This window comes from Aplidium turbinatum, chromosome 4, assembly GCF_918807975.1.
Source record: "Aplidium turbinatum chromosome 4, kaAplTurb1.1, whole genome shotgun sequence".
NCBI lineage: Eukaryota > Metazoa > Chordata > Ascidiacea > Aplousobranchia > Polyclinidae > Aplidium > Aplidium turbinatum.
Window position 1 is genome coordinate 5,780,786 of NC_137475.1, and position 16,765 is coordinate 5,797,550.

Sequence of the window (16,765 nt, forward strand, 5' to 3'; positions counted from 1 at the left end):
GCTATCGCTAACCAAGGGTTGCTTTCCTGTAAGGGGCGGTCCATAAAAGGCGTTTGCAGTCATGGGTGAGGGTGCAAATTTCGGATTTTTTTTATGACACACTGCGTAGATTTTGAGGACGGGAGAGTAGCAGTCATTTTTTTGCAATTTTATTGAAAACGTATTTCATGGACAGCCCTAACCAGGCCTTTGCGTGGTCGTCAAAGGTCTCAGACAGCAAAATTCAACGTCTACAAACGTTGAATCAATGTAAAATGACAGATTTTGCTGTTTGGGATTTGACTAAGTAGACAGGAATGCAATGAATCCAATCTTTGTGCCCATTTTGAACATGTCATCGAATGTCTTGCCCAGACTTAGTGCGTATTGTCGGTCGGTGTCGGGTCGATACTCTCATCAGTATCTAGAAACTTTGTTGGGCCTCAACAGCTTTGTTCCAAGCAGTAGCTGTGACAAGGGGGTACATGTGATCCCGGGCCGCGATGATTTTAGGGGCCCCGAGAACTTGAAGAAGCTACTGGTATGCTTTGGATATTGTGCGATTTTCTTAGAAACGGCTTGATTTGAGGCCCAAATTATCCTTAATTACCGGCCCTGATCCCAAGTAAGCATCACAAGAAAAAGGAGACAAAGAAACAGTCTGAAAGAAGCTATAGTTCAGTTGGGAAGATGTTCCTGAAAATGCTGTGCCATAAAATAATTTGTTTTCTTAGGGAACGTTCAAATATTACGTAACTCCTTCGAGGGGGAGGGGAGGTTATGCAAAGCGTTAGCGTCACATCGGGGGGGGGAGGGGGTTCAAGCAAAACGTTACGTAACGTTTTCGAGTACGGAATGGTACGGTAGTTTTTTGTGCTGAATTCGTAGTGAAAAAGCGTTACATGGGGCAGGCCCGGATTTAGGGGGGGGCAGAAGGGGCAGTTGCCCCGGGCCCCCCGACTTTTGAAAGGCCCCCTATGTGGAAAAAAATGTGATTTTGTGTTATTTTTTTCCTTTTGGTCTTTAAAGTTTCTGCAAAATGCTGTGCAGCACTGGACTGATGCTACTGTAGACGTAGAGATGGTTTTTCGCGCCGTAGGCTTGAAAAAAATTTTTTGCACGGGGGCCCCCCGATCTAAAAGTGCCCCGGGCCCCCCATCAGCTAAATCCGGCCCTGACATGGGGGAGGTTGAAAAAGCGTTACGTTGGCGTTACATGGGGGGTCAAAAATTCGAAAAAAAGGTGTTACATAATATTTGAACGTTCCCTTAATTGTTTTGAAATAACAGCACCCACATAGCAAAGCGCCTCGATCTGCTACTGACTTATTTGCATACTTTTACGGAATGTTCAAGAACTTCCTTGGCAAGCTGCTTTTATAACAACTGAGAATGCAAGCAAACAAGATCGTAGCAGGTTTTTCAATTATTATGATATGCGGTTTTCTTGCACAGTAATATGATTTCATGGATGACGTCAAAGTAGCTGACAATGATTGTAGGCCAAAGGCATCACAACCAACGTCATGACTAAACAAGATCATACGTTATTGAACAGTTAGTCAATGTGATTTAACGAGTTTATGGATGCATGCATTTCTAAAGCCTGACCAAGGTCAGCCCCGTTAGCTCAGTGGTTGAGCACCCGACTCAAGATCACGCGAAGCTGGTTCGGCTCCAGGGGTGCGCTTGAGCAACGCATTTTAGGACTGCTCTACGTTCAGCGGCAACTAGTGGATGGAATAGTTTCCCCGTACCAACATTTCAACAATCGGAAATTTTATTCTGTCAATCTCGGTAACCGGCCTACGTCAAAAGCCTCTACAAGTACCGGTATGCGAAACTACCAGGAATAACCTATCAAGGCTTTGTCAGTCCCAGGATAAAGATTCAAAGCCATCTGTGTTTCTACAGCAACCTGCGTGATCCAGCCTCAAAACATGATCGCTATTTTTTTGTGGTCGCTCCTGTGACATAGCCTACTCCATCTTGCTTGTGATTAGGATTAGGCTACTTTAGCTTAAAATAGAATTAAGGGTCAGCGAAGCGTAGAAGTTACAAAAAATTCAGTGTATAGCCTAGCCTACTGATCAAAACACAACTTTTTCACAGGTTTTAGATTCTATGATAAAAGTTGCTCTCAAAACTTTGCTCAAAAAATGTTCAGGGTTCAAAAGTTTAACTAAGCTGTAGCTACGCTAAGTAAAAGTTCAGCGTATTGAGAGCATTTTGCAAGGTTCATTTGGCATTTTGATGTTTCGTCACTGAAGGCATTATTGAAGCCAACCGGATCGGCCACGAAGCATCGTTAAATGTTTCTCAATTATTGCACAGCTATTCTCTTGGTCGGGCAACACATCCGTACCGAAATCGTAGGCTACTCCGTGAGTCTGGGGAAAAACTACATGGCTGTGTTTTTGCATGTTGAGTTGTCTACTACAAATCCACCAGAAAACATAAAATCCGGCCTTTGACATGTTCCCTGTATACATCCATTTAGTCCCTGCAAAGCAAAGAGCTAATTTAGTATTAGGTTGGTTGGTTGGTTTTGAATCTTTATCATCGGACTGACAAAGCCTTGATAGGTTATTCCTGGTAGTTTCGCATACATGTAGATGCTCTTGATGCAGGGCCGGTTACCGAGATGGGCAAAGTGAAGTTTCCGATTGTTTAGGTGTTGTTGCCGGGGAATCATTCTATTCATTAGGTGCGGGCGAATGGAGAGCAGTCCTGAAATGCGTTGCTCAAGCGCACACCCCGAGAGTCGAACCAGCGCCGCGTGATCTTGAGCCGGGCGCGTAACCGCTGAGTTGACGGGGCGGACGAAAACGTCTCTATTAGCACGTAAACGTCTCATTTTTGCTGTATTCGGCCAGCCCCATGAGTGGAACATTACCGCATTTGGATAATAATGATGAGAAGGTGCATTAAGCTTACATTAAGAATGATTTCCTTACCGTTTGAATAGAATCTCCAAAATTCATCTTTATCATTTCAATTCCTTCCCTCACAATGTTGTCGATGGCAAGCTGGTTATTTTCTACTTGTAGCATAGTTTCATTCATCATGACGAAACAACCTGAACGTACGCATTGGTCGCAGCATTCGTTTCGTTCCGATCTCACCTGCAAACAAAATTGGTTGGTGGTTTTGTAGCCTATTTGTTGGTGTTGTGCTGGTTTGTTAAATCTTCAATGCAGATGGAATTTTTAATTTTAAAGACTACCTTTAAACATGACGAGTGAAATTTTTTATCAATACAACTGTATAACATGTGGCGGGTCCAGAAGAGGGCAGTTAGGGAGCAGATCGCCCTGTATTTGTAAGAATAAATTAATGCGGACCTACACATCTCCGTGCTTTAAAATCTCTCCTCTTCCTTGCTAGAATCGCCCTTGGTGCAACAAAACCAGCAAGTTGTTGTTTAGCCTAGTTTAGGCTACATTAGTGTCGTTTTTGCTTTTTAAAATTGAGCTGAAATGTAGAGCATTGTTACGGACAATCGTTCCCCAATTCAAACGTCACATAAAACCGTTAAGGTCTACTTAACCTGGCGTCTTACGTCACGGAATATTACTAAAATATGAGCAGAGATTGCACAATCCTTCGTAACACCTGTAGAACATTGCACATTCCTTTTCAACACCTGTGGGAATTGCTTCACTATGTTTATCACTGTTACGTCACAGAAGCTGGTTACGTGCATTTGAAATATCTCAAGTCAGTTTTGTCATTTTGGAATTGTCGTTAGAAAGGTTGGTCGAATATTAAAACTGTTTTGCTTGTGCTTACCACCTAGACAAAATTTCCGTCTTTTATCCTCAGTAATCTGTATTGTGGTGACAAGTTTTAGTGCTTACCGCGTTGCGCTCCCTTTTCGACAGACTGTGGCTATTTTTCTTGAAATACAATTCGTGAAAAGACGTTTTCAGAAGAGTATTTTTTCGGTGTCATCGCATACAGACGAAAGGATTCGGGAATTTTATGTTACAACTTTCCCACGAAGATATTATGGTTTTCCGCTGTGACCAAGCGTTTAAGCTGTTGAAGTCACTATTTATCCCAGACAACAAAACCTGTGATCTTTAACAATAATTCAACGTCTTCAGACCGTCAGACGTTGAATCAATGTAAAGATTGCGGATTTTGTTGTCTGGGATTGCAAGCTATCCCACCCAAAGACATGCAGCTTTTTTTGAATGTGTTTGAGTTTGTGTTTCTAAAATTTTTGACCGTTTGTAAATTTAACAGCTTCTGTTTATTCGCGTTAACCTTTTGTTATTAGATAAACTAGTAAGTTGTGCAGCAATCTTTACCTGAATACAATTGGGGTCGGCTACCAGAGGGTGAACACACAGGCTGGTCTCGCACGTCATTAGGTTATTTCCCCGAAAACAATGCTGTTCCAGAAAAGAGTCAGGCAGCTGGAAAACAAATTACCAATTACCACTGCCGCTTTGCTAGATAGGTTGTTGAACTGTATCAGTTTATTGGCGGAACGGTTAGAACCTTTGCTTTTAGTTTGGTAGGCAGGGCGCACAAGAGGGGGGGGACAACCGGTGCATTGCACCGGGGCCCGGTGAGTACAAAGGGGCCCGACAAAATGTCTAAATTCACGCGATAAAAAGATTGATTTCAACAATTTTGCATAAAATATTGTTTTTGTATTAGTTCCGTATGTCGAATGGGGCCTCTTTATGGGTAGCCTAGGCTATGCCTTTTTTTAAATTACAGAATTTTCATTTTTTTGAGTTTAGGGGGAGGCCGACAAAATGTTTAGATTTGCGTGCTCAGGTCGACTTTGCATAAAATATTGTTTTTGATATTAGTTTTGTATTTTGATTGGGCCCCCTCATGGATATGCCCTTTTTTAGAACAACAAAATTTTCATTTTTTTTGCGTTCAGGAGGCCGATAAAATGTTTAAATTTGTGTGTTAAGGTCAATTTTGCATAAAATGTTTTTTATATTTTGAAGTTGGTATTTCTTATATGAAGTTGGTATTTCTTAATGTCATGAACAATAGCAGTGCATTCATCCTAAGTTTGCTCCCCTAGGCTCTGCAGATTTCAAGGTCAGAAATGGTATTATATGTTAATGTAAAGCTGTATGCACACATAATATGCAATGCTATGTCAGCCATGTCGGATAATATTACAATTTTTATTTTCGAAATGGCTGATTTTACCATAGATATCTTACATATAGATATGCAACTCAGCAATCGTGGAATTATCGTCACGCTCGACTGACTTTATGGACACAATCAACAATCAAGGTTGCCAGCTTGGTTAGCGTATCTATGGTAGGCTATTATTGTACGGTTTGGGCTTGGCGAGTGGTGGCTTTTGAGCTCCTTTGGAATATTTTGTTTGGCGTATATTTCAAGTTTTCACAGAATAGCCTACTATGAAAAATCAAGACAATAATCTTTCTTCACGTAGGTTATGCAACTTCTGTTTCATGATTGTTGGAACTATCATTTAAGCTTATTTCCAGTGACTCATTAAAGCTTGTTGTAGGCAGTTTACAAACCTGAGATAGAGGGGCGCCGGAACAATTTTAGGGTGAGATATACGGTAGCGATAATGCTGGGCAACTCGTTCGTTTTCCCGCTATTATAGCCATGAAAGTCGAAATGTGAGACAGATGAATAATTGCAATAGCTTGAACAAGAAACGAAAGGTAAATTTCACATTCATAGCATCACAATCTGCTGCAAAGTATAAAATGTGTCCACGGGATAATTTGTGTGGGCCTACTCTAGGCTATAGGCCCTATAATTTGGCTAAAAGCAAATAGCAGAAGTTGTTAGCCTATATTGCAAAATTTGCAGTAGCTTACATGACCTTAAAAGGGCACCATTGCCCCCCATCCAGAGAAAATTTGAGGGCAGGGGGCATCTTCCCTCCTGCTAAGACAGCTTCATTAGCATCACGGATCAAACCGCCAAACCAAGACAATTTTAATGTTTGGTACACACCATAACTAGGCTACCAAATGCTATAGCACAGCTTTCGGTAGCCAGCAGTAAACTTTCATTTTGGTAACACTCAGTAGATTAATTGAATAAAACTTCAGCTTGTCCTGGAACTACAGCTCCAAAAAAGGTCTTTACCTACTTATCAATGGTTGACAGGCTTGTTGTTAGGCATTGTCGGAAATTTTCAAGCATTGTCGAACATTTTTAGGTGTCAGGGGCAGTGTTGGGCGCGATAACTCATTTTTCAGTTAAGCGATAACGATAATCGATAAACGAAAAATGCCTAAAGCGATAACGATAAACGATAAATCAAAAAAAAGTTAAGCGATAACGATAAACGATAAATTATCGCCGATAATGTCCGATAACGATAATTTTTTTTTCTTGATTAGCGCTGCCCCATCCCATGCAGCACGAACTGTTTTCATCAACATGACGAAAAATCGAACATAATATACTGTAGTGTAAAGGGACTAAACTTTTTGTTAGTTATGCATGAATAGAATCGCAACAGCGGCAGTAGGTATCGAATCTTCAACCTCTTGATCCAGAATCAAACCACTGAGGTAACCGCCGTACTCATAATTATACCTTCAGATACCAGTTGGATGCTTTTATCAATTGAGTTACACTGCCGCTTACGTGCAGTAGGCAAAATAAATAAATCAAATGAAAATACCATAAAAAATTCCAAACTTTGTATTTTGCTTTCTGCTTTAAAGGGCTGTTTACAGCAAAGTCAGCAATAATTTAAAAAATTCCAAAAAACGCAAAATGCTTGAAAATTTATCAGTAATCTTAAGCGTTATTGGTAGTAAAAATGTGCATAGGCCTACTGTGAAATCCATCAAGCTTGTCAAATTAGTCGTGTTTGTTTTAGAACAATAACATAATTATCGTAATTTACTGATAATTTCAGATAATTTTTTTTGTTTTCTTTGTGAACACCATCATTAAAGCAATCGCAGAACGCTGAGTTGTTGACATAAGAATTACAATATAGGCACTGTATTAGTGGGAATAAAAATAATTGATTGAGGTAGGCTATGTCGCATAGGTAAATGAAAAAGGTAATACTGTATTTAGCATAATTTTACCACGCAACTCGATGCGCCTATTGTCATGCAAAAACTACTACAAGATGCAAAAAATATGATGTCGGTCTGCATGTCAAATGCTTCAAGCAATATCATATTTCGCAATGACTTGTTTCAGTGATGTTGTGTTACTTTGCTAATTTTCATCTTCATATTTTTTGAACTTTCATTTCAATAAAATGCTCGATGACAATATTGACATGACAAAACATGAACAAGACATTTCCCATTTATCACTTTGAGCGATAAGTAAAATGTTTGTTTTGTTTTTTTTTGCTGCATAGCCGAGTGGTGAGAACACTGGAACGGAAATCGAAAGGGCGCCGGTTCGACACCACTCAAGAGCATGCGGCTGTGTCTGTGGCAGGACACTTGAAGGCATGCCTGAAGGTGGACACGAAGATTGGCTTCCTTGCCTTCTCGTCCCCTAAATCTAAATCTTCAACCACCGGGTGTAAGCCTGGATACGACAAACAAAAGTAAAATGTAATACTAATAACGCTTAAGCATTACGCACAAGAAACTTGTGAAATTTGATAACGGATTTGCCTAGCGTATTATATATAAGACGGCTTTTTTCTCAAAAAGTACAAACACAATTAGGACAAAAATAATTTGTGATATGTTTTTTAGGTCATAATTATGCAATATTTAAATTTTCCGAAATTTTTTTTAAGTACTTTCACTTTCGGCACAAATGGGTTAACTTTTTAAGTTAAATGGCACTTACGCATTTGATTATTATTTTTGGATTAAAGTTATATCACCAAGCTAGAAAAAAATCGATCTTACAGTCTATAACCGATCTTGTGTTGTTATTGTGTATGAATTTTGTCTTTTAAACTGAGTTTGTGACGTAACCGCACGTCTCAAGGCAAGTTCTTACAATTTTAGTTAATCTACTCATCTAAAGATTTAATGCGCTTAAAACAGTAAGTTTCATGTTTTGACGAGAGAGATTTTATTTTTTTACGACAATTACTAAAAACTAACACTTCCAACGAAAAAAGAAAACACAAGAATAAAATAGTTGATCGTGAGGTGGCGCGAAAGATCATGTTTCCGATGTAAAAGCGGCCTCGTATTGCGACACTTTCACAAACCACTTGCCAATTTCTTTCGCTTTGCTTCAAAGGAATCTGTACCGCCCGTGCGCTTACATTTTAATTGTAAAATTCACTCGCGATTGCCGATTGCAGCAAAACAACAAGAGACTTGTTGCATGCATTTCATTGCATTGCAATTTGCAACTCTAAAAATTATTGTGTTGTCAGGGCCGTCGCTGCAGGGGGGCGTGCCCCCTCCCCTGACAACGACCTGTGCACACACACTTCAGGCACTGAAGATGAACTGGTTTTAATTTTAGTATCATTAACTAGGTGGCTAGTAAAAATATTACTTTTCATGGTCTTTCCAGTTGTGTGTTGATCCAAAATAAAATTTATCGGCGATTAATTATCGGCGATAATCAAATATTGCCTTTGGCGATAACGATAAACGATAACTGAAAAAATAGTTAAGCGATAGCGATAAGCGATAAAAATTTATCGCCGATAATTATCGCCGATAAGTTATCGCCGATAATGCCCATCACTGGTCAGGGGTTCTCAGGCATTGTAAAGTACTTTAGATTCTTTCTGGCAGGCATTGTCGGCAGTGGCGTAGCTAGGGAATGTGCTGCCCGGGGTGGATTCAGATTTCAGGTCATTTAAACGCTGCTGTGTTTGTGTATACCGTAAATACGTTTACAACCTACGCAAAATAGAAAGGGATCATTCTGCTGCGCATGCAGAGCTGGGAATAAAAATGCATGAAAATGTTCGACAATGCCTGACAAACGTGTCAAAAACCAATAATGATCGACAATGCCTGGAAATCCTAGACAATGGTAGGAAATGCCCAACAATGCCTAAAAGTAGCTTAATCTAGAATGCCTGACTACCCCTGAAAATGCTAGACAACCCCTGAAAATGTTCGACAATGCCTGACAAACCCGTCAACCACTAATAATGATCAACAATGCCTGGAAATCTTAGACAATGCCTGGAAATTCCCAACAATGCCCGAAAGTAGCTACTCTACAATGCCTGAAAACCCCTGAAAATGCTCAACAATCCCTGAAAATGTTCCATAATGACTACCAAACCTGTCAAACACTGATATCGATCGACAATGCCTGGAAATTCTAGACAATGCCTGGAATACCCAACAAATGTCTGAAAGTAGCTACTCTACAATGCCTGACAACCCCTGAAAATGCTCGACAATGCCTGAAAATGTTCCATAATGACTACCAAACCTGTCAAACACTGATATTGATCGACAATGCCTGGAAATCCTAGATAATGCCTAGAAATTCCCAAGAATGCCCGAAAGTAGCTACTCTACAATGCCTGACAACCCCTGAAAATCCTCGACAATCCCTGAAAATGTTCGAAAATGCTTGAAAATGTTCCATAATGACTACCAAACCGGTCAAACACTGATATTGATCGACAATGCCTGGAAATCCTAGACAATGCCTGGAAATTCCCAATAATGCCTGAAAGTAGCTACTCTACAATGCCTGACAACCCCTGAAAATGCTCGACAACCCCTGAATATGTTCGATAATGCCTGAAAATGTTCGACAATGCCTCACAAGCCTGTCAACCACTGATAATGATCGACAATGCCTGGAAATCCTACACAATGCCTAGAAATTCCCAACAATGCCTGAAAGTAGTTAGCCTACTCTACAATACCTGAAACCCCTGAAAATGTTCGACAACCCCTGAAAATGCTCCACAACCCCCCAAAAAGCCGACAATGCCCGACAATGCCTACAATGCCTGACAATGGGTATTTAAAGGTACCCTCTGTGACTGTGATTTGTTTTCAATCGCCAGAATCTCCATAAAGCAGTCCATGCGGAACGAGAATGTGACGTCATCACAAGCAATCTATGCGTCAACTTGAAAACGAAGAAAGTTTTATTTAAATAAAAACCAAAAAAATATATTAAAAATAAAGTTGTTTTGCTTTGCCAAGTTTGAAGTCAATGCATACAGCCATAGCTACGCTGTTAGCCTTCAAACATTGTTACGCACCACTGAGTTGCATATCTAAATGTAAGATATCTATGATTTTACCCACTTGTTGCCATGGTTACAATCAGGTGTTGCCAGAGTGAGGATTAAAGTTAGGAAAGGTTAGGGTTTTGATCTTTGCTCAAGACTAAAAAGATTTCCAAAATACAAGTTTTTGTTTTCAACAGCTATAAACTTATCCTCAAATTAGGGCAGAATTCCATATGTGACAACGCTATTGAGGCTATATTTACACTATGTAGTGTTTTAGCATTTTACAGCATTTTGTCTTTGTGTATAACTAGTGTGTATCTTTGAATTTAAAGTTATATTTACAATAGTGCATTGTTTGTGAAATAATGGAGTGTTAATACTTTAACCTAATTTATCCTTTGTAAGAACGCGCACCGCAAATGTTGCTTGTGATTCGTGAGATGTCACGCGACATGTCGCGCTAAGGGGCCCGGCAGCAACATCTGCACCGGGGCCTGGCAGGGCTCTTGGAGGCCCTGTTGGTAGGCAATGGTTCGACTCCAGGTCGGCTCAGGCCAATGAACATTAAAAACCGTAACGATTATGCTCTTTTTTGTGTCAAAAAGTGAAAAGATGCGTCAAGTAGTTTATGGTCACCTAGCAAAACGCAAAATATGTAGGCCTACCAGGTAATAACCTAGGCTACTATGGTCACTGACCAAAACGCAAATATAATACAAAATTCTAAGAGTTGAATACAATCACTCAAACATCTCAGCCTAACGCAAAAATACGTAATTGGCATGTAATTCTTTAAATTATGTAACTCACCGTGAATTGTCTTTTATAAGGCAATTCAGCACATTTGCATCTAGTGCACCTGAAACACAAGAAAGTCTTGGTGAAAACTACAAAGAGTGTTTGGACAGGAAAATCTTTCTTAGTGTTACGTTGACTCAAGCTGCCGTCTGCAGACGTTGGATCAATGTATTAAATGACTAATTTGCTGTCTGGGGCACCTTATTGACATTTGACAACTGTGCAGTGTGTAGCGTCGCCATTTTGCATTGTTTCAACGCTATCGTTTAGCCTGAAAGTTGCAAACACAGGACAACCCCTTTGAATGATTAAAAAAAGAATAAACTGTTTTGTGCATCTGACTACTCTAAAACTGCCATAAACTTACATAACATTTCAATGTAAAAGAACGTGTGCTACCTTTGCACAAACATCATTAAACTGCAATTAACTTTTTTGTAACAGGTTGTGGTGTCGCGTTCCCATTTTATTTCCTGCATATAAATTACCGAAGTAGTTTGTAGTGGAAATAAAGTAGGCCGCTTTTCATACAAATTTTCTCACTTTATCATTGCAAAATAGCAAGTTTGAGGTTGGTTTATTGCTATCTACTTTGCCTAAGAAGGTACGTATGGTAGATGAGGAAACAACTTAACCCCCGCCAATGCTCTGTGGTCTTTATAAACAAGAAAAATCTTATTGAAAATTAAATATATAAATGTTCTCAAACTTATACTAATGCAAAAGAAACTTACAAAGATCCAGGATATAAGAAAACTTTTCCAGCGTTTTTCTTGCTTAGGCAGCATTCGAACCTTCCAGAAGGCTTGCACATACAGTCCACGCAGGGATTGGGTTTCACTATGCGCCCGACCTGGATAAAGCAAAACTTCAATCTTTTCGTACTTTGGCTGTTGAATACAGTATAATGAATCTAAAAGTTTAGATGTTTACAAGGCATTTAAGCTTAAAACCTAACTTTGTTCTTCTGAAACGTACAAGCAACAATACAACAAGATGCTGCAAGACGAGACTTGAATATTATTGTTCTGTTAGAAACTTCATGACTTATAGTAGCCTAAGCAGCCTATCACAAAAATTATAAATTCTTAAATAGTAAGTCAATTTGAAACCATATTTAAACACATTATCCACATACTACAGGCGTGTAGCGTACATAGCCTAGATTTAAACAGGACATAAACTAGCGGCTAGCCAATTGTTGATTTTTGCATCTTACTCACTGCGACAACTCTTCTTTGGCCTCTTATGATCATTTCCAAACTTGGCCTGCAGTAGCCTGGAATTCTATTCCTAATTCGAATCTGTGCTCGGGATGCTACAACGACCAATAACGTTAGAACTGCAACAACATTTGTTCTTGTCATGGCGAGTCAAGGCTTTGGTTCCAGCAGCAAAAGATTTAACATTTCTGCCGCTTGATTTTCGGCTAAAATAACTTTAGAGAGATTTTCTTCAATTTTCCGGAAACCGTATGACGTATTCGCGCATTTGTGAAATGTCAAGCCGCTTGCTTCCGAAAAGAATTGGAAAGCTTAATCAAGTGCATACGTTTAAAAAACGTTCGCTGCGATCTTTTTCAATTAAAAAAAATTCTCGAAATTCTTAATTTAAACAGCTTGGACCAGGTGGTATAGCAGTTTTCTCACGGAAAACTTGACCCTATTACGTGTTTTGTGCTGCTTCAGCAAACACAGCAATTTCAAACAAGAAACCCCTACGACCTTCCACTGTTTTGCAAACACTTCAGAAAACAACAACAAAAATAAGATGCTGCGAAGATCTGTGGACAAGCTAGTCAGCTGTTTTTGCATTAAACAACGTTGCTTAACAACTACGTTGCAATTTTTACAGTCTGTCTGTTATCCACAGCTGGAAATGACTCACTTTCTAGTTCAGCAAAATATTTTGCAGTTACGAATCCTTTTTGTCTGTTCAATAACAAATATTGTAGCAGCATAGCTTTTGTATCAATGAACTTGCAACCAACTTTTCCCTTGAGCTTTGCGTTGGTCTGTAGCCAAACCACAATGCCGAGAAAAAATCAACTTGCAAGAGAGAGAATCGCAAAATAAGGAAAATTCTAAATACAGATGTAACATATGTACCATGTTTTTAACTAACAAATTTAAATTATGAGAACATTTAGCCGAAAAAACAGAGAGAGACTGTTCACCAGGCATTTTATAATAAAAGTAATTTGCGTTCTTCTGGTGACTATTTACTAGGTTACCTCCTGATGTTAAAGATGATAACTAGCTTTTGTATTTCCGACGTTTCGTCAGTCAGCACGACTGACTTTATCAAGGTGGCTAAAACAGGTTAACACAACCTGTTCAGCAACGATGGCACAACACAAAAACGTACTGATAAAATGAATAAAGTAAGCAGCAAGAATATTTTCTGTTGCGTGTTTTAATTCTGATTCTTGCTGCTTACTTTATTCATTTTATCAGTACGTTTTTGTGTTGTGCCATCGTTGCTGAACAGGTTGTGTTAACCTGTTTTAGCCACCTTGATAAAGTCAGTCGTGCTGACTGACGAAACGTCGGAAATACAAAAGCTAGTTATCATCTTTAACATCAGGAGGTAACCTAGTAAATAGTCACCAGAAGAACGCAAATTACTTTTATTATTTAGCCGAAACTTATGAGAACTGCAATTTGCAAATGCACTTCCACGTATGAAGTATGACCAGGGCCGGATTTAGCTGATGGGGGGGCCCGGGGCACTTTTAGATGGGGGGCCCCGTGCAAAAAAATTTTTGCACTGCACAGCATTTTGCAGAAACTTCAAAGGCTGAAAGAAAAATAATAATAACACAAATCCACCTAAGGGGGCCTTTCAAAAGTCGGGGGGCCCGGGGTACCTGCACCCTCTTCCTCCCCCTAAATCCGAGCCTGAGTATGACCAGTAACGTTGAAAGGGAGGTCTGGAGTTTACAAATTATCTATTTCGAAAGAAAATATTCAGATTAAGTATATCTGGAGGGGCGAAAAAGACGGAAAAATACTGTTCCGATTATAGTTCCATCGGCATCCTAAAAAACGCACCTTGACTCGGAGGATTTCAAATGTTTGAAGACCTAAGCTGGAAGTCGATCCGAAATCTCTAGTTTTGTGGCTGAATCTTCTGTTTTTGCGACCTGATTTTCTATTTTAGGGACGAGGATTCTGTTTTTCGACCGGGATTAGGGTTTTATAACTGGGTTCTGGTTTTGTGGCCGGGTTTCTGTTTTTGTTACGGGGTTTCTGTTTATTAATAAAACCTCCAATTTTACGACGAAAACTTTTACTTTTGTGACAGGACCTTTTAGTTTCATTACTGAAATCATAAGTTTATGACTGGAACTTATGTTTTTTTTATCAAAACTTCTAGTTTTATGACCGAAATTCCAATTTTGTGATTGGAACCTTTAGATCAGAGATGTCCAACCTTTGATTATAGTGGGCCGCATTGTCATTTGAAATAAATTAATGGGCCGCAGGACATATTAAATTTCAAGAAAAATAGGTACATAAAGAAACAATTAAAAACCATTAATTTCATCTTTGAAAATAGGAACAAATAACACACACATAGAAAGAAACAAAAATTTATTTCTACAATACAAAATCAATGAGATTTTTGACATTGTTTTCCAGCTAAAAGGTTATCAACATTTGCATTAAAAGACGTTGTCTTGATTCTTAGGATGTTTGATAAATGTTTGTCGGTCAGTCTGTTTCTTTCTGCAGTTTTGATGTTTTTTATGAATAAAAATAACTGCTTGCAACAATATGTACTGCCCCACATAAGCAATAATTTTCTGGACAAATTAACTAATTTAATAAATTCATTACATGAATGTAATTCTTTATAAAATAAAGGAAGAGTGTGTTCTCTGTGGAAAGTTTTCAAACTTTCTCGACTTCGCAGTTTAATCAGTTCAAGTTGGAATTCGGTTAGCGCTTTATCACATTGAAATGAAACTGGGTCATTGAATAATTTTAATTCAATTTCAATCTTTTTGAAGTCAGAAAATCTGACTGTAAAATCTTTAAGCAAATGTTCACATAACTTAGCATACTTTTCATAGTTTACAGACCTGTCTTGAGCTCTTTTTGATAGACGACGAAATTGTACAATTCCACTTGCTTTCAATTGTGCTATGAAAAGTTTTTATTTTCTGATAAAGCTACTTATTCACTCGAACATTGAACTACACAACTGACTTTTCTCTTGTAGATCCAAATTGAGCTCAGCTAGCACTTCTGTAAGGTCAACTACGAAAGAAAAATCATTCAATCATTCTTCATTTTCTATAAAGTTCACATTTTGTTTCTTTTTCTCCATGAAGTTCAAAAGACTAGTCTACTTGGAGTGAATATGACTAGCGGGCCGCACAAAAATCTCAGGTGGGCCGCAGTGCGGCCCGCAGGCTGCAGGTTGGACATCCCTGCTTTAGATTAAAATGTGGCGTTTGGTTGTAGGGTCAGATCACCAATTTTTTAGATTATTTTTTAAGCCAATAATTTTTATTTGACTTTTCGATTAAACGATACATTTAGTTCGTCTGAAAAAGGACTAAAATTAGCCAAGTCTGTGGCTGACCAGCTCACCAAAAGCTATGAGTAAATGACCTACATTTAGAACCAGAGCATGCATGTAGGCGAACTTATTTGCATATGCCTAGAGGCAGACAATTTGCAATATCACTTGCAGATGTGAATACTCATTACTTCTGCCATGCAACCCCCTTCAAATAACTACGTTCAACAACACGTCCAAGCGCAGAGCTGATAAATTGCAGATGAACTATCACCAACAGTGACTTTGACGTTCAGAAACAATATCAAATTGTGACACGCGGTGGAGCTAAGGATCTATTTTCAGTGTAGATGTTGTTGACCTTTTTTTTTTGGTTGAAGGAAAGCAATTTTCGTTCACATTTTTGAAAACATTTTGATATGCTTAAAATTAAGAACAATAGTCGAACAAAAGTTTGAATTTTATCAAAAAAGACTAGAACATCACAAAGCGTTTATCAGCAAAGTTAGCTTTTAACTTTCGACATCACACAAGAAGTCAGATTGGCTTTTTCGTTCCATCAAAATAGCTCATTAGTCGACTATTGCTAACGAATAGCGTAGCCTAACTTTTGATACACCTTCAGTTTTCAAAAAAAAGCTTACGTTGCATCGATATTAACGATATAAAACTGTTTATTATAATCTGTCAACTCAAATCCTATAAGTTAAAACTTGAATTCGATGCTTTGAGGTTTGTATGCTGTAAAAATGTAAACGTTATATTTTCGGTCGTCGTCGTCGTCGTCGTGTGAGCGTCTGGGGCCGAGGGTCTATCCTTTTACCACCCCAGATTCACGATGTTCCCGGACTACACTGGAAGGCTACTAGAGAGCAGCCAGTCTTTGGTTTCATCATCCATGACACGCAGACCTTCCACTCCGTTAGGTGGCTTGAAGATGGAGCAGTCATTGATGATGTGGTCTGCGGTCTGTTCCTCGGCACCACATTCACAGGATGAGGAAGAGGCCATTCCCCATTGGTGCATGGTTGAGCGGAAAAGCCCGACGCTCGTACGGAGACGGTTAAGGCGCACCCATGCCTGTCTTGGTAGTGTTAGACCGATGGGGCGTGTGTCGGCGTCGGGGATGAACGAGTATTGTATATTTTCGGTATTGTAACGAGTTTAGATATTTTCGGTATTGTAACGAGATTGAAATACAACATAAATTGAAAGAAAAGGGAACTTTCGTTTGCGGATCGCCTGAAACTGTTTCACACGCCCAACTCCAAACGATATCCTGCTCGTAAATTTGGTACCACTGATTTTAACCGGTTTA

General features: G+C 39.1%; 1 protein-coding gene across 1 annotated transcript; it reads right to left on the reverse strand.

Annotated features, from left to right (window-relative positions):
• Positions 1 to 1,396: 1,396 nt before the first annotated feature.
• LOC145769498 (uncharacterized) lies at positions 1,397 to 12,895 on the reverse strand. Its single transcript, XM_082581146.1, has 7 exons — positions 12,805 to 12,895; positions 12,141 to 12,259; positions 11,652 to 11,770; positions 10,930 to 10,978; positions 4,295 to 4,402; positions 2,936 to 3,103; positions 1,397 to 2,481 (listed from the first exon to the last, which is right to left on the reverse strand). The coding sequence occupies exons 1-7, from the start codon at positions 12,875 to 12,877 to the stop codon at positions 2,380 to 2,382; spliced, it is 738 nt and encodes a 245-aa protein (XP_082437272.1). The 5' UTR covers positions 12,878 to 12,895; the 3' UTR covers positions 1,397 to 2,379.
• Positions 12,896 to 16,765: the final 3,870 nt, after the last annotated feature.